At 54.9% G+C, this 26,132-nt stretch overlaps 1 protein-coding gene across 3 annotated transcripts in view; it reads right to left on the bottom strand.

Moving 5' to 3' along the window:
* DGAT2 (diacylglycerol O-acyltransferase 2) overlaps positions 1 to 25,168 on the bottom strand; it is a 32,053-nt gene extending 6,885 nt beyond the window's left edge. The window contains exons 1-4 of one of the 3 annotated variants that reach the window (XM_079930225.1): positions 24,914 to 25,168; positions 10,446 to 10,574; positions 4,589 to 4,696; positions 4,127 to 4,197 (exon numbers count right to left, since the gene is read on the bottom strand). In XM_079930225.1, the coding sequence (XP_079786351.1) occupies positions 4,127 to 4,197; positions 4,589 to 4,696; positions 10,446 to 10,574; positions 24,914 to 24,953 (348 nt within the window). In that variant the 5' untranslated portion in view covers positions 24,954 to 25,168. Of the gene's footprint in view, positions 1 to 2,029; positions 2,375 to 4,126; positions 4,198 to 4,588; positions 4,697 to 10,445; positions 10,575 to 11,578; positions 11,639 to 24,913 lie in introns of those variants that run through there. The other 2 variants (XM_079930227.1, XM_079930226.1) reach the window with 2 other exon arrangements.
* Between the last annotated feature and the right edge of the window lie 964 nt (positions 25,169 to 26,132).

Genomic DNA, 26,132 nt, shown 5'->3' with positions numbered 1-26,132 from the left:
GAGAAAGGAGTTGCTGCTTCCCCGGAGGTCACAGCAAATCATCCTCCACCGCTAGACTAGGCCACCCAGCTGTGCTTTTCCCTGGACCTGGGATACAGGTGGGCCACCTGGCGGAACCCTAGCTAGCTCTTTAGATCATTTCCTCCCTCCCCCAAGCCTCTATCTGGTGGGACGTTGGTTAAATGAGGTGCCCTGGGGCACAGTGCAGGTTAATGGCCCTTGGGGCAGCACCCAGAAAAGGACGGGCCTCTGATACGGCTTTGATCTGTCTTCATGCCACACTCCCCTCGCCATGGGTGGACAGAGTGTCCATTCAGGAGGGAGGAGGAAGGACACTGCTGATGAAGGCTCTGTTGACATACCTGCTCTCGTGTCCCCTGACTGTTTACCCATGGCAAAGTCTCAGCCCAAGGGGTTGCCCAGGTCAGGCCTGCTGGCTGACATGAGCCTGGGACACATTCCTGGCAAGTCGCCCCTCCCACCCTGCCTCCCCGGGCAGGTAGGGTGTTCAGATAGCCTTGTCCCAGCCTGGCACCATACAGAGGAGGAAACTCAGAACCAGAGAGGAACGAAGACTCGCCTAAGCTGACACAGTGGGGCACCACGGCAGGGGAACAAAGGAATGAGAACACAGGTCCTGAAGCAGACACAGCCTTGGTTTCTATACCAGCCCTGCTCCTGACTTGCTTTGTGACCTTGGGACAGTCCCTCCTCTCTGGGCCTCAGTAGGTCCATCTGTGAAATGAGGCAGTTGGACAGATAGGTGACTATAAGCTCAGAGAGTGTTTCCTAGTCTCTTCTCCAAAGATCCTGCCCATCTCTCGAGGAGAGGTGACCCGGGCACTGCCCACTCCTCTTCCAGGCAGCTGGGGGTCCTGGTGGCTGCTGTTAACACGTGAGCCCCACCTCTGCTGGGAGAAGGGATGCTCTCTGGGCCAGCTGAGCTGCCCTGGTGGCAAAGAGCAAAGAGCTTCACCAATAAGGGAGTGGGGAGGGGTGGGTGGGCACAGTTAGAAATCATTACCCAACCATTGGCAAGAGGCTGGGAAAAGGGGGTGGGACAGGAGGGTCATACACGACTCCACAGAGCATCAGCCCTGACATCAGGTCACTAAGGCCAAACCCTCTACGCACAGAAGAAGAGCCTGAGGCCCCAAGGGGCAGGGGCTTGGCCAAGGTCAACCAGCAGCAAGCACAGAGCCCAGGCTGAGGCATAAATGCCTCAGGCCCAGCTTGGCTTTGGTCCTGGTGCCTAGGGGCCCTCCCAGGGCCAGCTCACATGTGTCACGTGGCTCCAACTCCCAGCTGTCTTCTTGGAACAGAGGTGAGATAAGGGACACGGGGTTTTGTTTTGGTTCTTCGGGAAGGGCAGAGATCAGTGGGGAAGGGTACCTGTCTGTCCCAGCACTGACCAGCGGTCATCAGGTCATCCTGTTCTGGATTGGGGGAGCTACTGGCCTTGAAGAGGCTTCCTGAGGGGCAGGCCACTCTGGGGCCTGGCCCCCAAGGTAAGGGCCCTAGCAGAGAGAAAGAGCATATAATCCCTCACCTCCAACCATAATTTACCACTTTTTAGCATATGAGCAGCTCCATTTCACAGATGAGGGTAATGAGGCTCAGTGAGCTTCAGAAAGCATGCCCACGGTCCCATGGGCAGAAAGTGACAGAATCTAGCAAGATCCATTAGAGGGTGAGCCCAGCCAAGGGCAGGGACCAGGGCTGATTCTTCTGTGTCCCCATGCCCTGCAGGGGCCCAGCAATACATGGGGAGCAACAGTGCTGGCCAGCGAATAGAGCGACAGGCCAGGACCTCAACCCAGGTCTCCAACAGCAAAGCAGAGGGAGGAAGACCCACGGGGTGGGGCTCAATCCAGTGGGGAAGTCTGGGATTGGATCTTTCGCAGAGAAACAGGCAGTAGGGATCCAGTGGGAAAGAACCTGGGGCCTGGATTCTAGTACTGGCCTTGGCATGGAGTCACTGTGCAATTGGGACCAGTCCTTGCCCCTCTTTGGGACTCAGTTTCCTCACCTCCAAAATGAGAGGGTTGGGTCCTATGATGCAACATCCTCCCAGCAACAACAGCCTTGGATTCCTTGCAGCCAGAGAGATGGGGTCAGGGAAAGGGAGGAGCAGGAATTCTGACCCCAAAGGTCCTGGGAAAACTGGGCTCAGGCTGGAATGGGCAGAGGGAGCTGGTCCTGTGAGTGCAGCGGAGAAATGTAGGGTTACCTGGCCACCTCCCCCAGGCAGCACGCCAGGATGTCTCAGTTGCTGACTCACAACAGCAAACATACACCACCCCGTGTCATGCACACTTCCGCATGCACACACGCTGCCTCCACTTTCAAACCCCACCGATTTCTGCTGGGTTACCTCAGCAGCTAGGGTGTGCCGGGGCTGGGGTGCTGAGTGAGCTGGATAGGCATGTCTTTCCCCTGCAGGGAAAACCTTCAGGATTCTGCCAGAGTTACCCACAATCCACCAGCGTCACCAACATGCACCAGGGCCCAGAAGCCTCTGCCCTGCCAACCTAGCTTGCAGACCACCAGCAGGGGGTCTGATAGAATGTTAACTGAAAGCCAGACCAAGCCACTTTTTATCTTGTCAGGACCTTGAGTTTGGCCCCAGAGAAGGCAGGTGCTCAGAAGACCAGTGTGGGGGACCCAGAGCAGCCAGTGGTGCAGGAGGAAGGAAACCCAGAGATCAACTTGGTCTAAACCAGCTTCATATGGGGAGACTGCACCCTGGCTTCACCCAGGGTCTGACTGCCCTGCTTTTCCTGCCTCCGTCCTCCAAGCCTGAGGGAAGCCTGAGGATTCGTCCAAGCTTATTTCCTACAGCTCTGCTGCATAGGGATGCAGCATGCTGTGGTGGGAAGAACCGAGACTTTGAGGCAAGACAGCAACTGGAATCTTGGCTCAACCCCCTATTAGGCTCATTCTGCTGTGCTACTCTCTGACCTTCAGTTTCCTCTTCTGTAAAAATGGGATAAAATTAATACCCGCCTTACAGGGTACTGTGAGGGTTAAAGGACAGACTCCTTGGGGGAAAGTGCTGGCTCCTAGAAGCCTCCCAATAAATGGAGATCCTCCCTCTCCACTCCACCTACTCACCATCTGCCACATCCCAGGCTTCTTCTCAAACTCAGGTGCTCTCATTGTCTTCCCTGCCCCTTCAGTGCTACTAGCTTCAGGATGGAGTTCCAGCAGCAGTGCCTCCAGAAGCCTTCCCCAAGCACTTCTGCAATTAGGCTCTCACTCTCCATTCAGTGCCCACCAAATTTTCTGGGCCCTAATTCCCATGGCCAGGACCCCCAGTGACCTACCCATGACTGACTGAGGGAAGTGATATTTCTGTAAGAGCTTCAGAAGGAAAGAAAGCCCCTCACACCTTTTGCTATCCTTGGTTCAGCCCAGATGAACCTGGACTACCTTAGTAGTATTGCTCCTGATAAATCACTTCCTTTTGTTTTTTTTTTTTTTTGGTTGCGCCTTGTGGCTTGTGGGATCTTAGTTCCTGACCAGGGATTGAACCCAGGCCACAGCAGTGAAAGTGCTGAGTCCTAACCACTGGACCACCAGGGAATTCCCAATCACTTCCATTTTAAGTTATGACTTTAATATTCACTGAAAGGCAGACAAGCAATGGCCATAATATCTGCTATTATACCTGCTCCTTACATCACCCAGGATCTCAGTATCTGAAACACCTTTTAGATCCAAATGCTAGAACAACTCTTGTTTCCCCAAGGAATAAACAAACGTCTTCCTTTCCCAAAATGAGGACCAATAACTATCATGTTTCCCCTTTTGCCTTGGCTGCCAGGAAGCTCAGAGGTGACCATGAAGCTCAACCACTGCAACTCTGTTGACCCTTATGGGTGAAATACTTGTATATTTTCCCCGAAGTCCTGATTTTTCTTTTTACCTGGTATAGCATTATACGTATCCTAAATTGCCTCAAATCCTGCATAAAGTGGGGTAGAGTATCAACAGATGCTCATAGTGGGAGATGTCACACGGTTCAACCCAGCACATGCGGTCACTGTGCAGGGGTGGGTTAAGGCTTGAAGTCAGATTTCCCGTCCATTCCCACCCTCCCAAGATAACACCCACAAGTCTTTACCTGGATGGGAAAGTAGTCTCGAAAGTAGCGCCACACAGCCCAGTTTCGGACCCACTGTGACCTCCTGCCACCTTCCAGGGAACAAAATACAGCGTTGGGAAGGAGTAGGAGTGGGAGAGAGTGATGTTCAGGCAGAGCCACTGTGAACCCCTGAGCTAGGTGACCAGCGCCCTATGCAGCATCCTCCTCCCTCCCCCTGGGCCCCTTTCCAAGTTCATTCCCTCACATTTTGCAAACCCTGGACTGAGTGTGAGCTCCGTGAGGACCACTATGTGACCTTAGAGCCACTATTAACCTCCCCCCTCCCCCCCATCCAGAACCACAGCCTGGCTTAGCCCAATGCTATTCACATAGTAGGTGCTAAGTAAAAAAGGGGTAGCACCCATGATGAGGAACTTCAGCTTGTGCAGGAGGGAGTGTCCCGAGGGCGAGGGGGTCGGACAGGGCGACTTGTGCTCATACCTTTCTTGGGAGTGTTCCAGTCAAACACCAGCCAGGTGAAGTAGAGCACAGCAATGAGCCAGCAATCGGTGCAGAACGTGTACATGAGGATGACGCTGCAGGTCACTCCTGGGGGGAGGCAGAAGGCTCCCGGTCAGGCCTGTCCTCCCTGGGTGGGCTTCAGTCCCCTCTGGGCACGGGGTCACCAAGTGACTGAGTGTTTACCATGGCACTAAGCTAGGCATAGCTGGGGCCCTGGGCAGAGGGAGCCCACAGCCATGGAGGGGGGCAGGGTGGGGGTGCAGGGGAGGAGCCGGCTCATGGGGACACAAGCCTCATCTCCTAGGCTCTGATGGGCTGTCCCAGCATCGAGGGGCACGTGGGCTCCATGTTGTCTGGGCAGCAGTGCCAGAGGTGGTGGATCTCTTGTGAAGCTGTCCTTAGAGCTGTTCTTTCTGCCCCTCTTGGCATGTTCTCCCCACCCGAGTGTCCAGCATAGTGACTGTGGACGAGGGGAGGGACCTGCCAAGTGCCTCTATGTCTCAGGACTTGGGATGAGTCACTGTCTCAAGTGTGGGGCAGCGTGACTTTTACCCCATTTTAGAGATGAGAACACTGAGGCTCCAGGGGGAGGTAACTTGCCCAAGGTCACCCAGCAGGAATGAGGCAGAGCCAGGATTCAAACTCAAGTCTGACTATTAAGTCCAAAATCTGCACCAGGCTTTAGAGATTCACTAAAAATTAGAAGCCCCAGACTGCCACTGGAGGGAGGTGGGAGAGTGGGACTCCTGCCCCAGGAGGAGGGCTGGCCCCCTTCCAGTATAACCAAGCACCAGGCAGTCCTAGGCCAAAGCCCAGAGCCCATCAGTCCCTCTCTCAAAACCCCCAGCAGGACACTTGAAGACTCCCTGGGACCAGCTTCCAGTGGTCCCTTTATTCTGGGCCTGCCGGCCATAAGCCTGAATAACCTGGCACAGAAAGCCCTCATCAGAGCTTCTATCCTTCCAATTTTTACCGAGCCTTCAAGGCTAAGCTCAGACCTCACCTCAGGAACTGTTCTCCGGTATCATACTGTCCTCCCACACGGACCTCTCACCTCTGAATTCTCCACACTAGCTGGGTCACATCTTCTTTGCCCCCTGTCACTTAGCACAGGACCAGGGACAACAGGTACTCATGCTTGGGAGAAGCATGGCCTCCGTCCAGCATCCCCTCCACTGCCTAGGAAGGGAAGCCAACCCTGGTTGTAGGCACACCCTCTGGTGGGCGCTGCACTAGTCACGGGTGCTCTAGGGCTGCCTGGCTTTGCATTTCATGCTCTCTTCTTCCCACCGTGCTCAGCCTCCTCTGGTTTCCCGAGGGAGAGGGGAGGGCCGGACACAGACACTCCATGAGGCTAAGGGCAGGAAAATGGTGGTCCCTTGTCATCCACAACGCGGTCCTGTTCTAAGCCTCTGAGCTAGCCTCTCCCCAAGGGAGCTAAAAGTGGTACAACTATCTTGGGAGAGGCGGTGAACATAGAGTGGCCGGGTGTCCAGTTTTTCAGGACCAGCTCAGGAGTGTGATGTCACAGACAGGGAAGGTGAGCCTCCAGGGAAGCATTTGCAGCCTGTAAAACCCTGTTAAAGGCAAACTGTGAAGTACTGGAGGCAGCTTGGTGAATGGCTGTGACTAAGTTAAGACCACTTACAAAGTCACTCACATTGTTGAGCAGTTTGCCTCTGGTCCCCATTCTTAGGCCTAGAAGAGGGGTCACAAGCCCCCTAGACTCCACAGGTATCCAAGCGCCTTCAGCGGCTAGATGGGTGCTCCGGGTGGGCCTGGGCAGGGCCATGAGGTTCAGGCTAGGGTCTGAGCAGCCGGGAAACCCAGCTGCCATCAAACACCTAACTCTGGCTGAGGGGTAGCGGGATCAGAGGGGGCAGAGCCCCAGGCTGCCCTGCCCAGATGTCTGGGCTCTCTGGGAAGGTGGGAGTCCCTACCCACTGTCCTCACTGTGGTGCTAAGGCAGCCTGCGAGGAGGAAAGAGAACAGATGGAGGGTCCAGAGACCGCATTCTAGTTCTGGACTTTCTCAGCTGGGGGGCCCCGCTCCCTCTCACCCCTGTGTGTCCACAGCCCCTATCATCTGTCTCATCGTTATCTGCGTCCCCCATTGGACTCCTTCCAGCAGACGGCCCTTCAGCCCCTGAGCTCCTTGGGAGCTGGAACCAGGTCAGATGAACTTCTCCAGCCCTAGCAACCAACACAGGAAAGGTTTATTGAGCAAAAATGAATGACACCCACCAAACAACCTGCCTTTCTCAGAGTCTAATCCCAGTACTATGAACAGGGGGCTCCCTGATCTATCCCTGTAGATCACGCGGCTGCAGCAGGAACCAACCCCCCTGGGGCCAGGAGATGCAAACAACTTCTGGCTCCACATGCGGAAGGTTCAGGACCCACCTTTACAATCACCCCCCCACACATCATAGTCAAGCTGATGATTCAAAACTCTGCTCCCCAAGGCCCGTTAGCGGGCAGCCTATGGCTGCTCATGGCAGGGACGCAGCAGTGGAGCCCAGGAAGAGCACGGACACGCTCTTCCATGAAGCCGGGGCCCTGCCGCTCACTGGCCACGGCCCATCCCTGAGCCTCGATTTCCAACAGGGTATTGGGAGGACGACAAGAGATAGTGTGTGAAGAGGACTTAACACAAAGATAAGTGTCCAACCTGGAGATCCATGGACTTGGATACGGAAAAAAACCAACATCTTAATTTTCACCCATCTCTTATAGAAATTTAATGTTTCCTTCATTTATGTACCAGACCACGGTAGTCTTAGCAGCAGCCCCTGTAGGCAGTGACGCCAATAGAAACCAAACGTTTTTCCGTATCACATTTATGGCAGTTGGGGATATCTTGAAAAATCATTTATTCTCATCACTAAAGAATTATAGTGGGAGCTTCCCTGGTGGCGCAGTGGTTGGGAATTTGCCTGCCAATGCAGGGGACATGGGTTCGAGCCCTGGTCTGGGAAGATCCCACATGCCGCGGAACAACTAAGCCCGTGAGCCACGACTACTAAGCCTGCACGTCTGGAGCCTGTGCTCCGCAAAGGGAGAGGCCGCGACAGTGAGAGGCCCGTGCGCCGCGAGGAAGAGTGGCCCCCACTTGCCACAACTAGAGAAAGCCCTCGCACAGAAACAAAGACCCAACACAGCCAAAAATAAATAAATAAATAAATTTATTTATTTAAAAAAAAAAGAATTATAGTGGGATTTCCCTGGTGGCACAGTGGTTAAGAATCCACCTGCCAATGCAGGGGACACAGGTTCGGTCCCTGGTCCAGGAAGATCCCACATGCCGCGGAGCAACTAAGCCCGTGCGCCACAACTACTGAGCCTGCGTTCTAGAGCCCGTGAGCCACAACTACTGAGCCCGTGTGCCGCAACTACTGAAGCCTGCATGCCTAGAGCCCGTGCTCCACAACAAAGACAAGCCACGGCCATGAGATGCCCGCGCACTGCAATGAAGAGTAGCCCCTGCTCGCCGCAACTGGAGAAAGCCTGCGCGCAGCAACAAAGACCCAACGCGGCTAAAAAAAAGAAAAAGAATTATAGTAATGATTATGCCTGCTGCTAGATCTTTTTAACGTAATAACAAAAAAGAATGTGTCACTGTATGTGGAATTCGATGTCTTAATGTGTACGTATTTATATTTTAATACCATTGATTTCCTTTGAAATCCAGTGTACTTTGTAGTACACATTTTAAAACTCTGAATAAGGTTTATAGTCTTTACCAGATACCAGAGGGATCCGTGGCACAAAAATGGAGGAGAGTCACTTTGTTCGAGAGGGAGGCCCGTGGGGCCACAGCAGCCTTTGCAACTCCAGGCGAGCGCCTGCCGGTAGATTGGGGCGGCGGTGGGAGCGAGTGGCCAGGGCTGCTCAGGACAATAATTAGCAGCAGCTCAGCACACCTGCCCATCCGAGCAGGCTTGGCTCCCACCTACGCAAGGGCTCGGGAAGATGCCGGGCTGGTCTCTGGGCTGTGGTTAGGCTCGATTTATTATTAACCTACAGCTTGGGGCCAGTCCCCGCCACATGCTGCACGGGTTGGGGTTCTACCAGCTGCTCAGCGCCCCACCAGCCAAGCCCCGACTCCCTAAGACAGTGGGATAGTGGTGGCTTCTGGGTGCAGATGGGGACTAAGGGAGCTGGTACAGCAGACGAGGGAGGGGCCTGGAGGCTGGAGTCCATGGGGTCTTGTTCTGGCCCCATGACTTCCTTCTCATGTGATTCTGGGCTAGGCTCTTCCCTCACTGGATCCCTGCTTCTCATCTGAAAATGGAGGGGTTACACGGTGCTCTCTACTCCCGGGATTCTAAAAATTGGCCAAGCAGGCCAAGGTGCAGGTTTGAACCCTCAGGGAGCCAGTTTAATTTGCTCTGTTCCCTAGACCAGTGTTTCTTTATCTTGTTGAGGCCCATATGCCTCTGCACAAATCTGAGGACAGTGATGGTCCTTCACCCCAGAAAAATGCGAACATACTTTCACATATAATTTTGCGCCTAATTTTAGGGGTTCACGGAACCCCCTAAAGCCCGCTCTTGGGCCTCAAGGTGAAGACTGGCTATTTCAGACCAGGTCCACTAATTCCGGACTCCCTGGTGAGTGCTCTGGGCTTCCGCTTAATCCTTAACTCTGCCTCTGAACGAGCTTCACCATCTCGGAGAGTCACGGAACCTCTGTGAGTCCCTATTTCCTCACCTGTGAAGTGGGAAGTCAAGGAAAGACAGACACATCAAGTGCCTGGTCCACTGAGGGGGCTCTATAGATAGCAAGCCCCGTCCCATCCCTCTGCCCTGCCGAGGGAGGGAGGGGCAGCTGCTGCCCGGGAAATGTGGCCTCAGAGGCCCCCACGCCTACTGGGAGCACGCGGCTCAGCACTGACACGGTAATTTCTGATGATCCCCGTTGGCCCGAACGATCCTGAAGAGCGGGCTGTCCCGAGGGACTCACTCTACAATGCTCGGCAACAGGTCTGTCTGCCCTGAGGTGCTGGGGAAGTCACTTATTATGCTGAGGACACTGGGGCCTGGGGAAGAGGAGAGGCTGCTGGGAGAGCAGGGCCTGGCCCAGGCCAGGGGCCCTTTCCTCCTCCTGGACAACCTGTGGTACCCTGACCCCGGTCTGGATGGCAACCCAGGGGACGGGGGCACCAACCTGGACCTGCCGGAGACGCAACCAAAGCACTGAAGTGGGAGGTGTTGAGAGAGACAAGGAGAAGCCTTGAATGGGCTGCAGGAAGCAGCTGGGGACCGTGCTCAGCAGAGAGTGGATGAGGCCTGGGCGGGGGCTCTGAGGGCGCTTCCCGACAGCAGCTCCCTACACTGGGGGCCCACCACGCCCTGGCCCCGTGCGACATGTGAGACAGCGTTTTCCCCACGTTCAAAATGAGGAAACTGACTTTCAGGGAGTTCAAGGAACCTGTGTAAAGTCATAGAGCTTGTTTGTGGTGGAGTCAGGACTCAATCCCAGGACCACACCACCCGAAGGCAAAGCAACATACCTGTGGGAAAATGTCTGCTGGGAGGCAGGGCAGCATGTGGGAACAGCACACGCTTTGGGGGTCCTATAGACCTGGACCCAAATCTGTGTGACTTTGGACAAGTTACTTACCCTCTCTGAGACTTGCGTTTTCTATCTATAAAATGGGAAGCATACCACCACCTCCCAGTGAATCTTGGTGAGTCCTCATGCGTGCCTGGGGTAGAGCACTTGATCGGGGACCCAAAAGGTGGGAGGTGGGAGGATGCTTTTACCCCTCACCTCTCCAACATCTGCTGGGGAGGTGGCCCCTGCCTGCCCTCACCCTCTAAGCCCCGGCTTACCCAGCATGAGGAAAGACAGGACCCACTGGAGTACCGAGATGACCTGTAGCTGCTTTTCCACCTTGGACCTATTGAGACAAGTGATGGAGAAGAGGTCCTGGAGGGCGGAGAGGATGCTGGAGCCAGTGCCTGCGACAGAAGAGAGATGTCAGCCTGTTCACCCTTCCCTCCAGCCTCAGAGTCCCCATCATCAAGCCATCTCCCACAGACACCTTCCTAGACATGAGAGGCGCACGGGCCAACACATCAGACAGATCTGGACTCACATCCCAGCCCTGCCACACAACAGTTTTGTATTGATAATTCTGGGCTGTTCACATGCTTTGCTTCCCTGTGCCCCAGTTTCTATATATACCCAACGGGAATGATGTCCCCCCTCAAAGGGTCATTTTGGAGAACAAACAGGGTATCCAAAGAGGCTAGGGGGAGGCTTGCCATAGTTGCCAGTTTTCTTCCCTCCCCTTCACCCCAATCAAACTCCTGTCTTTATCCTTTATCTGGATCTAGTACAAATATTTAATCTTTGCTCTCTGTGTCTGTGAGGCCAAGGACAGAGGGCCAACATCCAACCTGCAATGTTTTTTTCCTCCAAGTGTACTTTGCGCACCCCCAATCCTTGACCCACGCCCCACCCCTGTATCTCCAGGACTAATACCCTTTCCCAGTGAGCTGAGCCCTCCTGCCCCACCGCCAACGCCACTGATACCACCTTCAGAGGGATGCACACTTTGAGCTTCATCTCAGTGCCCAAAGCTTGGGGCCCAGAGAGGAACCAGCCAGGAACCCCTGCTTCCAGTGGCCAGTGAGCTTCGGAACACTGAGGGCTGCAATTCTGTTTGCTACCAAGCAAGTGCCAAGCCTATAAGTTAGGACAAGATGTGCCCAGTTAATTGGCTCTGTGGCCGTGGCCCCAGGATGACGCCCTGGACTCCAGCGGCTGATGGGCAGAGGGACCGGAAAGCCTGGCGATTGCAGGAGAGGCAGCGCTGGGGAAGAGCATGGGCGAGGCTCCTGACATAGCCCATTCCTTCCGGCAGCTGGGCCAAAGGAGTGCCCCCCTTCAAACCTCCACATGTGCTGAGCCCCAACTGCACGTCCTTTGCTCAGCACATCTTCACCGAGTGCCTACCTACCGTGTGCCGGTCAAACATTCCTTCACACGACCCACTCTGCCAGGCCCCCCGCTGAGTCACAATCTTGTCCTTGAGGGTCTCGTGACCTTTCTCCCTGGCCTACTGCGGAAGTGGGAGGGCGAGCGGTATAAGGGCTTACACTCAAGCCCTTGTGTTTCTTCAAAATCTGTATTTCAACAAGGTTACAGCAGAGATTAGAAAGGGACACAACCCTCATCTGCCGAAAGTTAACAATTACTTTGACTTTCGGGAAGCATGTAAATAACACCAGGCCTCAAGGCAGACACATCAGTCCTGTCCCCTTCACCTGGTCTAATGGAGCAGAAGGAGGGGGCTTGGCACGGCAGAAGCGTCAGATCCCAGCGCCAACCGTGGCTCCACTCGCTATGCGACTTCAGGCAAGACCTCGAGGGCGCACAGCCACATCCCCAGGGCATGGCACATACTGGGTGCCCAGCAGCATCTGCCGCTCCACAGGACACCTGGGGCGGAGGTGGAAGTATGTGAACTCACCCAAGCAGATGATAGGCTGAGCTACACAGGCATGCCAGGGGTTTAGCGCATAACTGCTCCTTCGCCCTCTACGTAAATATCCTACCATCACAGCCGTTTCTACCTTCACACTTTTCCAACACCCCATCCTGGAGGCCGAGGGCCCTCTGGGGTCATCTGGTACAGCCCAACTGAACATTTGGGGACGCTGAGGACAGGAGCAGTGACTTGTCTAGGGTTACCTAGCCAGGGCCAGAACCCAGGATCCCTGCCCCCTGCTCAGGGTACAGCAGGTCCAAGGGTGGCCTGTGCTCAGAAGTGGGGAGAGTGTACTGGGGGAGTACAGGCGGGAGGGAAGTAAGGTCAGGCATAGGCCTGAACCCCAATCCAAGGGCCGGCCTGCCAAGTCATTCCCTAGCCACTGGGAATGTGCGGGATGAAGGGAAGCAGGGGCCATGGTAGACGAGTCCCTGCCCTGGGTCTGGGGCAGGCTGGGTGCCTTGGCTGCAGAGAGGATAGAATGTTCTCCAGCACCTTCCTACTCAGAGTCTGGTCTCGGAGCTGTTTAGAAACGCAGGGCCCCAGCCTGGATCTACTGAACCAAAATCTGCATTTTAACAGGACACTCAGTCCAAAGTCTTAGGTAGGGTAAGCTTGGGGTGGGGGAAGGATGCAGGGAGGAGCTGGGGGCCTCCACCTTCTACTGGGCAGGGGAAAAAAGGTGATGGAAGGAAAGGCATCAGACATCGTCTCATCTGACCACTTCCTACTGCAAACAGGACCCCAAAGAGTGCTTGAGGAATGTCTAAGGAGTGCTCAGAGAAAGGGCTGTCTAGCCCCTGCCTTTGGGTCAGGACCAACGAGCTGGTCGCACTCACTACATGGAGCTCTCCTGCTTTGGAGGTGGGGTACGCAGAGTAAGTCCACATTGGTGACACATCCCCCACTGAAACAACTGGAAAATTCTTCCTTGTTTCCTAATCCAAGTCCATCTCCTATTACAGGTCTCTCACAATTAGCTAAAGTCAGGGTGCAGGAAATGTAGACTGTCTTATTCAACCGTCACCCTATTATCCACACAGAAGGAGAAGGCCTGAAGGGCTCCCACAAGCCCCAGGGCAGCTTGGCCAGAGCTAGGCTTTTCCCACACTCCCCAGTCTGTCCTCCCTGCCTCGGCCCAACTACTGCCCATAGCCCACGCTGCAACCAACTAGGAAATGCAAAGTCCACTGAGGAGTGGCAGGTGTTCCTGTGGGCGGCACAGTGAGGGGGTTGCCTGGAGGGGGAGGCTGGGAGGGTGCTGCCCCTCTGTGTCCTTCAGGCCTGGGCCCACTCGGCTGCCTCCTGGCCAGACCATCCCGACCTGGCTGACCACAGAGCCCAGCCCTGGGAGCTGGCCTGCCCAGGATGCTGAACCCCAGGTCCAGTGGAAGCCCCCTGTGGATCTAAGAAATATCCAGTCATTGCTCCCCTGCCTAGAAAGCCGCTCCTTGCCTTGCCCACCTGATGACCCCCAACAATGAGATAAGGCAGCTCGTCCTTCAAAACCCAAACAGGCGAGCCTTTGGAGAGAGGTCACCTTTCCTTCTCTGGGATTATCAGCTCTAAGGTCCATGCAAGCGTGGAACCCTCTAGGGCCATCTCACCAACCCCCACCCATCTTGGAGAGAAACTGTCAGTAGATGAAGTTGGGAGAGGCCAGCAGAACAGAGAAATAAGAGAGGACTGGAGTCCCCCTTCCAGGTTCCCACAGCCCCTCACCTGGTACCGACTGCTGATTACAAGTCCGCTCTCCCATCACACTGGGAGCTGCCCAAGGGCCTGGGTCTGATCCATGGCTTGGTTCCCAGTGGCCTCTCGGAGCCTGGCCCAGAGTCAACACTCAGCAAGGTTTGCTGAGCAAAAGGACGAGCAGGTCTCTGCTCCGGCTGATCCTCAGGCCCCCCTCCCCAACCCCTGGCTCTCTCTCTGTAGGGCTGGGTGACAGGTAGGCGGCCCGCATGGCCCATGCAGCTTCAGGGCCTCCAGTGCACTTCCATAGGCACTCTGGTTCCTCACCAGTCCTGTGAGTTTGGCATCATCACTGCCATTTTGATGGTGATAAAGGCTCAGGGAAGTGACACAGCCAAGGTCACTTGGCCAGAGGGTGGCAAAGTTGGACTCAATTCAGGCCTAACTTCTAGGCCTGCGTTCTGTCCCTGTGCTGCAGGTCTCCCCACGTTCCTTCTCTCTTCTCTCCAAAAGAAAGTGGGGGAAGGCTGGGAGGCGACAGGAGAAAATGCATGACCTATTTTCCTCTAGAGGAGCAGGCATCTTGTGCAGTAAGTTAAATGGCAGCAGGCCTTGGGGTTCCAGTCCCAGTTGTACCACCAACTCCTGTGTCACCTTGGCCAAGTCACTTCACCTCTCTGGGCTTTGGTTTCCCCATATATAAAACGGTGGTGGGGAGGATGAATTTTATGATCTCTCTGACTGCTTGGATTCTGGTGTCCACCCTCCTGAGGATACCACCTAGAGGCTCACCACCCTGCAATAGCCCTGGTACAGCTGCTCGGCAGATGGGAAGTGGGGCTTCAGCTGGTCACCCCCAGGTCATTGCCAGACCTCACCACTCAGCTGTCAGCATCTCCTCTGCCCCAGTTTTGGCTGGGAGAGGTCCTGCAGAAGCTGGTAAGAGATGCCAGTGCTACAATCAGATGTCGCCACTGCCACTACCTTCATACCCAGCCTGACTGTCCTCAAGTCCTGGGTGTGACCAGCAGGGAGCCACAGCCTGGCCAAGTCTCAGCTCCAATCTGCTCTCTCGTCACCCCTCCCCCAGCCTCCGCCAGCACACTGCACTCTCTCCGCACCCTCTCAGCGCCGGTCCCACTGCAGCCAGTGTCTATTTCCTTGGTCATCCTCCTTGGCCAGCATCTCCTGGGTTCCAGGGCTGGTACCTGATTTCATCCATGTGCCCAGAGCTCAGCCAGGCTGGCGAGAGAAGGAGCTCATAGGGGTTTATTGCATGAATCAACAAATGCCGAAGTCCCAGAGGCAGCTGAAGGCCTGGATGCCCAGGTCACACTGAGCTGCCTGACAGGAAGGCCCCCAGCCCTATCACTGAGGACCCCAGAGATGGGGTGGGGGAGTGAGCCTCTCTCGCCCTCTCTGAGCATGAGTTTCCCTCACCCCACGATAAGAACAGAACCCACTTCCTACAGATGTCTTTTTTCATGAAGGAAGACGAGACAGGCCACAGAGTAACTTGACTCATTCTATGAAGAGAAACTGGCAGTAACCAATCCAAATAGCTGCTCCAGGGCACCACTGATTTCACCATTTATTTTATATGGCTCCTTTGCTCCTGGACTTGGGGAGGGCAGAGGGAGTGGAGCTGCCAGAGAGGCCCAGAGCAGCTCTCTTACCCCCAGAGAGGAACCCCCTGCCCCCATGTCTATACAGAGCTTCCCTGCCCCACAGCACTCTCCGGGAAGGTAGACAGGCAGGGATGGGCAGCCCCATTTTACAGAGATGGAAACTGAGGCAAGGTGAGGCCAAAAGATGTTAAGCCACTTGCTTGAGGTCAGGGTATAGGGGAGCCAGGACTCTCGGCAGGCATTTGAGTTCTGAGTCCCTCATCATTTCCATGATGCCAGGCTCTTGAGGGCTGGTCCCCACTACACAAGCCAGTCTACACCCCGACTTCAGGAACACACCCCTGGAGAAGGGAGGGCTGCCTCTCTGTCCCAACCATGTCCCAAGTTTCATGGCAGGTGGGGATGGGTGTGTATCGCCTCTTTGCCCAACATCTGATGGTAAAGTGACCAGGCCGCATCCAGGACTGATGCAACCAGGGCTTCCTCTCGCACAGGCTTGAGGGGGCAGCGTCTGAGCCCCAGTCCCCATAATCTGAGAAAGGGCCCTGGGCCAGCCCTGGCCCTGCATAACTCTGTGACCTGGGGCAAGTCACTTAGCCCCTCTCAGCTTTAGTTTCTCATCTGTAAAGTGAAGGTAAGAACCCCTACCTGTCAGGGGGGTTGGGAAGGTAAAAAAAATAAATAAAAATAAAAAATGCATGTAGGTCCATTTGGCAACTCTTAGGTGACTGACACCTGTTAGGTGATTAGCTCTCGTCATGGCTTTTACCACTGACCAGAGTGGGAGGGGAATTGATGAGCAAACACAAAGTTTTTCAAGATGTGTGTGCTCATGAGGTTGTGTGTTACGAGGAGAGGGAGCAGAGTGGGGGCATTGGCCCGGGAGGCTCCAAGGAGGTGGCGAGGCCTCAGCAGGGCCTGGAAGACAAGATCTGGGAGGCGAAGAGGAGGAAAGTGGGCACTCGGGGTTGGGGGCAACTGCCGGAATAGAGACTCAGACGGAGTTACAAAGAGGCAGGCCCAAACCCAGAATGTTCAGTGACCCAGGAACGGGGGTTCACATTTACCCAAAACAGATGCTGAGAATAGGAAAGATGGAAAGGGCTCAAGCAGCCCAAAGTAGGCTCCTGGAGGAGGTGGGTGGGGACAGGGATAAGCATGGAGCACTTCTGAGGTGCCCAGCACTGTGCCAGCCACCGGGGAGAGAGCAGTGAACCCAGCAGGTCAACTCTCACCTGTTAGGGGGCTTAAATTCTACTGAGGGAGAGACAAAGCACCGACACATAAATGTAGGATGTAACATCAGGCAGCGATGAGAGCTATGAAGAAAAATAAGCTAGAGGGATAGGCAAGAGGATCCTCCCCTGTGGAGGGGAGGCATGGAGCAAGGCTGACTCCCCTCCACAGGGACACTGGAGCACACATGACATTCTTGGGTCAGGCCTCTGGGTGGCCCACACTGCCTCCTCTACCCTCCTTAGCTACTGGCATCCTGGGAAGGGGCTCACCAGCCTGGAGAAGGTGCAGAGGACAGGCCGACGGGCATCAGGAGAACCTGACCTCCAACTCGCAGGAAGTGCAGCCTTGGTGAGTCACTTCCTGTGCAAGCCTCAGTTTCCTCGTCTGTACAATGGGACTAATACCTACCTTGCCAGATTCTTGGGAGAATTAAATGAGATGATGTATAGGCAAGAGTATCATAAAAAGTAAAGACCCGGGTGAATGGGGGGTAATTACCAAGTAAGCCTGGGTTTCCTCTCCTGTCTAGTGGGTTTCACAACCCCTGCCTTGCCTTGGGGCAGAGGCACTGGCCTCAGTAGACTTAGGATTCAAACCCTGGCTCTGACTATTATTTAGTGTGAGACCCTGAAAGTCACTTCCCCTGTCGAAGACTCGGCATCCTCCTTTGTTATGATCCAGAATTGTTGGGAGGAATCCAAACAACTTATGGCAAAGGGGCAAACAGCGTCTGGCACCTCTGGTAGAGAGCTAGAAAGGTGCCAGAGAGGTCACAGGGATGTGGACGGCCGCCACACGTTCCCGAGTGGGGGAGTCGCCTTGCTCACATCTGCAGCCCCAAGGATGCCACACCTGGGCCCAGCCCGACCTAAGCTCTGCCCTGGTCCAGCAGCTACCAAGTGGACAGTAAGAAGTCGCCCCAAGCTACTCCAGAGGGCTGGGCCCAGGTGGATAGGGGAGCCAGAGGCAGAGAGATGGACATTCTGACTCCTGGCAGACCCTTTGAGGTCCAGGAAGCTAGTCCAAGTGCCAAAGAAATGCCACATCTTCAAGGCCAGAGGCAAGCTCTCTTCCGGGTCCCCTCCCCGCCAAGCACCTTTCAGCAGGAGTCCTCACGTGTGATGATGGGGGACAGTCATGGCTCTGCAGGGTCATGCCTGTTGATCTCAGAGGCCCAGCCTTGGGTTGGGCTCCAACTAGCCCTGCACACGAAGCTGTGCCCGTTCTCTGCCCTACCACATGCTCAGCCAGACCATTCTTCCCTCGAGGAAGTCTCCCTACACTCTTGGCCCTGCCTGCCATCCCTTCAAACACAGTCCTGTCACCTCCAGGCCCAATCTGCTCAGTCACTGAGCTCACACTTACTGGGTATCTACCAGGCCCTGAAAGCTGGTCCGTCAGAGATGGGCCTCATCCTTCCTGGCCGATTCTTCCTCGGGGAAGCCCTCCTCCCCCACCCCATGTGCCCCACCTCACCTTGCACTCAGCCTTTCTCATTCTGGGAGCGAGTGTGCATTTGCTCATCTGGGTCCCTGTGCCCAGCATGGGGTCAGGCACAGAGCAGATGCTTGGTCAATGTTTGCCAACAGGATGCTCGAGGGACCTGCGATGAATAAACAGGGCCTGGACAAGAACAGAGATGATGGACCTGTGCCACGGCAGAGGGTCAAACGGGAACTTTCTGGGGAATCAGGAGGGAAAGGTCTCCTCTAGCTGGAGGGATCACGATTAAAGGCAGGGGCAATGGTGGAAGGTTCCAGAAGGAGGGAGAGAAGGGTGGAGGCTAAACATTAACATTCATTCAGCGAGTACTTTCTGAGTATCCTTCACAGGCCAGGCTAGGCGCTGCTCTAGGGTGGGAGCTGCCACCCTGCCCTGCCTCTGCTTCTTGGGCTCTTGTAGGAGGAAGAGCTCCGCCCCGGGGCTGCCCACCTCAGCTATGGCTGGGGAGACAGGGCTGTGAACAACGAGGCACAGAGGGTAAGCCAGGGCCGGGGAATCCACGGGAGGTACCCAACTGGCCTGGAGGATGCTGTCATGGATGGGTCAGGTGAGATGTAAAGGATGAGTAAGTTTGCCAGGCTGACAGGAGGGGGGTGCAGGGTCAGGACCCCAGGTACTGGAGTCCCACAAATGGCACTGGAAAAGGCCTGGAAGGGAGAGAGCGCACAACTTTGAGGAATTAACTGCAAATAGTTCAACCAGGTTGAAGCATAGCAACCGTGTGAATGGGTGAAGCTAGTCGAGAACGTGCAGGGGGAGTGAGCCATGGAGGACTGGAAATGCCAGGCTGAGGAGTCCTGGGCTCCATCCTGAAAGCAGGGAAAATTGCTGCCCACCCCTTCCATTCCCTCCACCAGCTTCAGATGGTGGCTAAGGGCCCCGAGGCAACTAGCCAGCCATTCACCTGGTCCCAATCCACTGGTGATTTCTTTTCTCGAAAGACTAATAATCTCCCCTTTAAGGGTTAGGTGTTCTTTAAGTAGGTAACCTTAAAGCAAATTAGGTGTCCTTAAAACAGGGCCCACTGGGACATCTGACCCAAAGGTGTCCCTGGAGGACCCTGGAGGTGACTGCTGAGGACCCCAATGGCCTGCTTTCTCTACTACCCCACCTTCTGACACATCAAAAAAATAGCTACTGAAGTGGGAGGGGTTGCCATGGCAACACCACCAGCTTGTGGGTATGTCACCACCAAGGAGTCCTCAAAATAGGCCCTTATCACAATACATGGGCAAGTGTGGGGAGCTAGGTTCTTCTGGGGCACTTACCTGGGCCCCAAGCAGGACATGAGCCCATTTTCACAAGGACAAGTTGGGGACAAGAATGAGTAGGAGGCTGACCCCCAGGATCCCACAGCCGTCAGGGGCATGATCAGAACCACACTTCTGCAGCAGAGCTGGAATGAACCCAAGGGGGCTGCCTTATGCAGCCCTCCTTACTGTACAGACGAGGAGGCTGAGGCCCCGAGAGGGCAGGGTCTTGCCCAAGGTCACACGGGAAGCAGATGCCGGGTGAGCCTCCTGGCCACTAAATCTGCTCTAATAGTGAAATGAATTCACATCTCCTGCTTCTGTCGATTTGCCCAAAGGGTTTGTGTGTTCAGCTTCCTTGGGTCTGCACCATAACCTGGGCAGATATTCTTATCATGCATTTGCCCGTTCTATAGATGAGGATACTGAGACTCGTAGCCCTAAACCCCCAAAACTGCCAGCAGCAACTCCACAGCCAGGAGGCTCCAGAAGTGGTGGAGGCCAAGAAGCTCTGTGCACCAGGGGCCTCTCCCGGCAGCTCTCAAATCTCCACCCCCAGCCCCTGCAAAGGGCATAGGCGAGCCACCCCAGGCCTGGATACAGCAACCTCTATCTCCCGTGTCTCTCAGCACACCAGGACCTCAGCTCAGGCTGGTAGCCCAGAGACCCTGCAGTCAGACTTTCCCTCCCACACAAATCTCATGTCTCTATTTATTCTGGTCCCTGTACCTGAAGGTTCTTGCCTGTCTTGGTCACACCTGTTCATCTTTCAATATTCAGCTTGACTGTCGCCTCTTCCGGGAAGCCTTCCCTGACCCCAGGATGATTTAGCTGCCTAACCCTCACCTCCAGGCCTCCACCCGTGCTTCCTTCCCCTTTCACTATGTGGACCACTGTGCACTGTCATCCCCCTAGTCTCACTTCCTCAAAGGCAGGGACCATGGATTGACCTGTGTGCAGCACAGAGTCTGACACACAGAGGTGCTCCATCAATAAACTGAAGGGCCCACACGCGAGTCCCCACTGTGAGAAGCCTTCCTGGATGTCCCAGAGCTGAGTCTGCCACTCTCCATAGTGTTGGAGGCTGTTGCACATGTCACACAAAATGAATGACAAGGACTAACAGGCGAGTCACAAGTTAATTTACAAAGCGCTTTCCATTCGTGTTAACCTAAACCCTCACATCCTTGAGAGTTTGAGATTTTCTGATCCTATTTTCCATTTAGGGGGAGTGAGATATCCAGAGCAGAAGTGAAGCCAGGGCTGGAATCCTGGCTCTCTGGCTTCTAAGCCCTGGAGTAATGGGGGAAACTGTGGTGAGCCCCCTGCCCTCAGCACTCAGCCCTGGAACCGGCTCCTCGTGAGACTGTGGTGTCTCCAGAGCAGGGAACAGCTGCAGGCCCAGCACCCAGCACGGGTGGGCACAGAGGAGGCCTGAGGAAGAATTGAGAAATCACACTGAAGCAAAAAGCAGGGCTTCCTGCCAAGAGGAAGGAGCAGTGCTCAGGAGGGCTGAGGTCCCATTAATGATTCATTCATTCAACAAATATTTACTGAGCACCTACTATACACCAGGCACTGTGCTAAATGCTGGGACAAACACTGAGAAAGACAGACAGGGTCCCTGTTCCCAAAGGGCTGACATTCTTCTGGGGGAGACAATCACCTAAACAGATAAGTACACATGAGAATTTAGGTAATGAGAGGGGCTATAAAAAATAAAACAAGATGGGGCGGCTCTCCAGATGGTGTGGTCAGAGAAGGCCTCTGAGAGGAGACTGAATGGTTGGAAGCCAGCCATGCAGTGACCTGGGCAGAGGGCAGCACATGCAAAGGCCCTGAGGTAGGACTGAACTGGTGGGAATGCTGGGGGAACTGGAAGACCCCTGGCAGTTCTAGAGCACGACATGGTAGGAGACGAGGTTGTGAGGCCGGGAGGACTGCTCACAGGGGGCTCCACGGCCACAAGGAGGAGTTTGGAAGGTTTGGAGTACGATGAGGGGCAATTGGCTGTTCCCCTGGCCTCAAAACTCTGGGGCTCGTGGTGCATGTACTCATCAAGGCAAGCTGGGGGAGCTTCCTGAAAAAGCTTGGGAAGGGGTGATCTGCCACTCCCATCATGGTCTGGGAGCAACCTACACTCATTCAAGAAACGACCACCTACAGTGGCGAGAGCCCTGCACGCAGCCCTTCACGGCTTCACCACACTTCTCTCTTGGTTTAAGGTGGCCAACGACTGGGAGATGGATCTGGGTTCTAACCCTGGCTTTGATAACCCTGGTCCAGTCCCTTCTCTCTGGGCCCCTCAGTGTCCCATCTGTCATGTGAGGGCCGTGCCAGATGCAGCGTTCCCAGAGAGCTTTGATTTTATGACTCAAGTACTTGTTGCTGAAATCAGGGGTGGGAGGATGGGGGTGTGGCAGGATTTCCACACTGGCTAGTGAATCACCTAGGCTGCTAATAAAATATTACTCTTGGCTCTCCTTTCCCAGCCCAGAAGAGCCCTCAGTAGCGCAGATAGCCCCAAAGTGGCGTTTGTGCATTTGGGGAAGTGGTGTATGCAAGGAAAGAAAGCTATAAAGAATTGGGAGAGGGAGGGACATGAGAATGATGTTCTCATCCTATGATTTAGGACTGGGTTAGGTGACTGTCAATCCTGAGTTCCAGAGTTAGCCTCCAACAATCCAGCCTCTTAGTTCCACCTCCTACCAAGTTCCTGCTTGCACACTCCCAGTGATGGGAGAGCTCCATCCCCACCCACACCAAACCTGTTGCAATCCTCAATAGCTATCAGAAAGGATTCCGCCATTACATCAAATCTGCCCCCCATGATGCCACCCCTGTTCCTGGCCTTGCTTTTCGGAGCCTCACAGAGCAAATCAGCTCAGGATTTTACTGGGCTGCCACCATTTCGTGCTGGGTCCTGTGGTGAACCCTGGGGATAGAGGCAGGCACCGGAGGGCTTTGACCTGAAGAGCCTCACATCCAGGGGCAAAGGCAGGGATGCAAATATGACTAACTCTGCATTCTCCACCCCTGGCACAGGTAAATCCTTCAGATATTAGAAGATACCAACAGAGACACCTGTCTCCCCGACACTTCCAGCACACACCCACCTACCCATGCACCCACAGCTGGCCTTTGCTTTTGGTCAAGAAACCAGACACCAAGGTATCTATTTCAATCTCACCCATCACAGGTATTCCCTTCACAGAAGCCATGGGTCTCCTTGAATACCACCACCAACAGGGTGTTCACCACCTCCCAACAATGGGACCTCACTGGCAGAGGCAAACCAGGCCACTGGGGAGTGTCTTCAAAGACCAAGGATGTAGAAAGCAGGTCTAATGGAGATGCCAGATAACACAAGATTTCCTTCAGCTCTCTCCCTTCCCCACCCAAGTCTTTCACCAAAGCGGAGCCCAGACACCTAAAGTAATTGGTTTGCATTTCATACCAGCCCTTGCTACATCCCATGATGGAACGGTTTGCAGCCAGTTTTTTTCTTTTTTTAATGTTTTCAAGACCTGATAACAACATGGAGAAATGCTCCTGACAGGATAGTAAGTGACTTGGTCAAAATCATTCACTGGAAGTCCTCCTGAACTACAAATCCTAGGTCAAAAATGAGGAGGTCAGGGTCGCCTGCTCCTGGAAGATAGAGCTCACAGCCTGTGGATAGCAGAGGTGAGGGAAGGGGATCTCCAGGAAGGACCACCACAGAGAGCATCCCTATCCCATTCTCTGGAGACAAAAGCATTTTCAAAAGCATGAACATGGCTAGGTCCCTTCCTTCCCCTGTTATGGGCATTAAATGGCACAGTGAACAGACAAGCTCTTTAAAGTTAGAGAAGGGGCTGTCAGAGGCTGTAGGGCTGGGTGTCTGGGGCAGCTCAGGCTGCTTGTGCCGAAGATGGTGACAGCAGCTCGGTACCTCTCCAAGGGCAACGAGCAGCACCCAGACCAAGAGGGGCAGATAATCACACCAACAGTCACACGGGGAACAACGCCAATGCCCCAGACACGGTTAACCTGTGATACAGCTCCAGGGTGCTTACCTGGCAGCCACTAGAATATTATAAGTGATTTGGAGTACCAGAAGGAAATACTCATGATTTAACATTAAGAGGGAGAAAACAGGATTCAGAACTATATCTACATCACGCTTTGAACTTTATCTAAATAATGTGTACAAATAAAACTATAAAGAAATATACTAAAATGCTCTTAGGAAGCTATTTTTGGATAGTCAATTAACCAGCAGTTTTAAATTTTCTTCCTGTTTTTCTATATTTTTCAAAATTCCAATAATTCATATGTTTTATTTTTATAATGAAGATGGGTCGAGTAGGCTACTATTAGTTACTGAAGAAAAATCCTAAGTAGGAGAGGTTCAGCAAGCAGAATAAAGACTTAGGTGGAGGGAGGGAGGATTCAAGCAAGACCAGGACAGCTGTGAGAATGTCCCAGGCTCTCCTGGATTTGTATTTAATCCCCTGGCCAAGGCACCTGTTAAGGTGGGTTGGGTGGGTCATGCCTCCTCCCATCTCAGTTTCTCCAAGTACAGGTGAGAGGTGGGGGACATGGAAGGGATGCTCTTCCTTGAGGGGGCAAAGCTCTGGAGTTTGATCTCCACTCTGCCCCTGATTCACGGAGGGCCTCAGTTGCACACCGGTGGAACAGGGGCCCGGGCCACACTGGAGGGCACCCAGGGTCCTCTGCCCCACCTTCTAAGTGTGCCAGGCTCACAGTTGCTGCTGAGTGGGCTCCCAAGCCTGGGCTGAAGAATGGGTGTGAGGAAGGAGACAGTGCGAGCACACCTGTCCCAGCCAGGCATGTTCCTTGTCTGGTGGCTGCTTCAGGGGATTGCAAAACCCTTGCCGCTCTGCCCCATCCAGTGCCTCACAGCTTAATCCACCAGGTGAGGAGAGAGGGTGGGAACTGCCAGGGGCCAGGAGCAATGCTGGGGCTTGGAGAGGAGTTCTCAGCTATCACTCCATCTCACAGGCTGGAGAAAGAGAAGTGATGTAACAGAGGTCCCCAAAATCGATAAGTGCCAGAGTGGAGAATGCGCCCACATGACTACCATGCCAGGTTGCCTGGATCAGACCCGGTAACCATTATTCTAACCTCATCTCAGACCCAGGTGAGTTGGGGGGAAGAATGGTAGTGATGGTGGGGGAGAGGGCGGCAAACCATCCCAAAAAGAAAAGAAAGGGGTTGGGACCTCGGCCCCCATAGCGGCCTGTCCTCCAGCAACGTGCCGCCACCTTACCAAATCACTCCTGCCTGCCTTAGAGCCTTTCATCACATCCTTTCCTGAAAACCTTCTGGCAGCTGCACTGCCCCAGGAGAAAGCCCGCAAGGCCCTGCAGACCCTGGGCTGTAACAGCTCATGTCCCAGACCCTTAGCCCAGCTCCGAGAGCTCTCACGGGACAGCACGGTTCCTCAGTCAAAGCTCTCCCTCCAGTCAGCTGGGCCCGATGCTCACCTCGCAGGACCCCGGAGTAGGCGGCTATGAGGGTCTTCATGGCGAAGCCGGTGCAGTCGGGGCTCCGCGTGAAGCCGCCTGACCCCGCGCCCCTGGCCCGTGCCCCGGCCGCCTGGGCCAGGGCTTCGCGCCGAGCACGGGAGCGCGGGGGCGGCTACGGCCCGGGGAGCGGGGAGTGGGCGGCCAGACGGGCCCGAGCGGCGGCCGAAATTGGAGCCTTGGCCACGGCCACGGCCACGGCCACTGCGCCCGCGGCTCGGCGCGCGGCACTTTGTAACCTCATAAGGGGGCGGGGCCGACGCGGCAGGGGCGGGGTCGGCTGTTCCAACCTCTGCCGCACCAGCTGCGTTGGGATGGGGGAGCGCCGGGCTGGGCTTGGCGCGGGAGAGCTGCTCGGAGGCCCCTGCTCGGCGCGGGTGGGCGGCCCGCGAAGCCGAGTCCTCCTTGCAAGGGGCTGCCTGGTTATTCCTGCCGCTCCCTCCGCCCGCCCCTCGCCGCACCCCCGCGGCGGTTGGTGCAGCCCGCGAGCAGGAACTTGGGCCGGGAGCCCCGTTATGGGCAGGACAGGCGGGGCCGGGCGTGGGTTTGTGTTTTCCTCTGGGCAAGGCCTCGCCTTGGCTACAGATGCTGAGGTCCCGCCTCTGATTGGTGGTTGTATCGGGCTTAGTTAGGTAGGGGTGGGCTCCTGAAGCCCTCACGCTGCCTCTACTTTTCCATCTGTTTCTGTAGAAACTTCGCCGAGAATCTATACACTGCTGAGTGCTGGGGACCCAAACCAGTCAGTCTCGGCCCTGCCCTGGGGGTGCTCACGTTAGTGAGAGGCAGCCATACGGATGCTGGCAGCAATGCTAGGGCAAGAGAGAAACCTCTGGCTATAGACCAAGAGGAGAGAGGTCCTTTCATTGGGCTGCGGGCCGGGGGCTGGGTGAACTTCCCAGAGATTAGTGCACAGCAGAGCTGGAATCAGGCAAACCCGGAGCCCAGTTCTGGCCCTCCCTTTCTTGAACCTCAGTTTCCATATCTGTACAATGGGAACAATAACACTTATTTTGTGATGTGCTTTGAGAACTAAATGAGGTAAAGTGAAAAAAATAGTATAGTGCCAGGTACATAGAAAGTGTTCCAAAATTATTTTCATTGCCCTTTGATGAGTAGTTTTGTAGACGACGGAGGGTGTAGGGGTAAGGCATAAAGTCTTAGAAAAGGCAGCATGTTTGGG

The sequence above is a fragment of the Stenella coeruleoalba genome (genome assembly GCF_951394435.1).
Source record: "Stenella coeruleoalba genome assembly, chromosome: 8".
Taxonomy (NCBI): Eukaryota; Metazoa; Chordata; class Mammalia; order Artiodactyla; family Delphinidae; genus Stenella; species Stenella coeruleoalba.
This window is presented reverse-complemented; position numbering and strand designations above follow the sequence as displayed.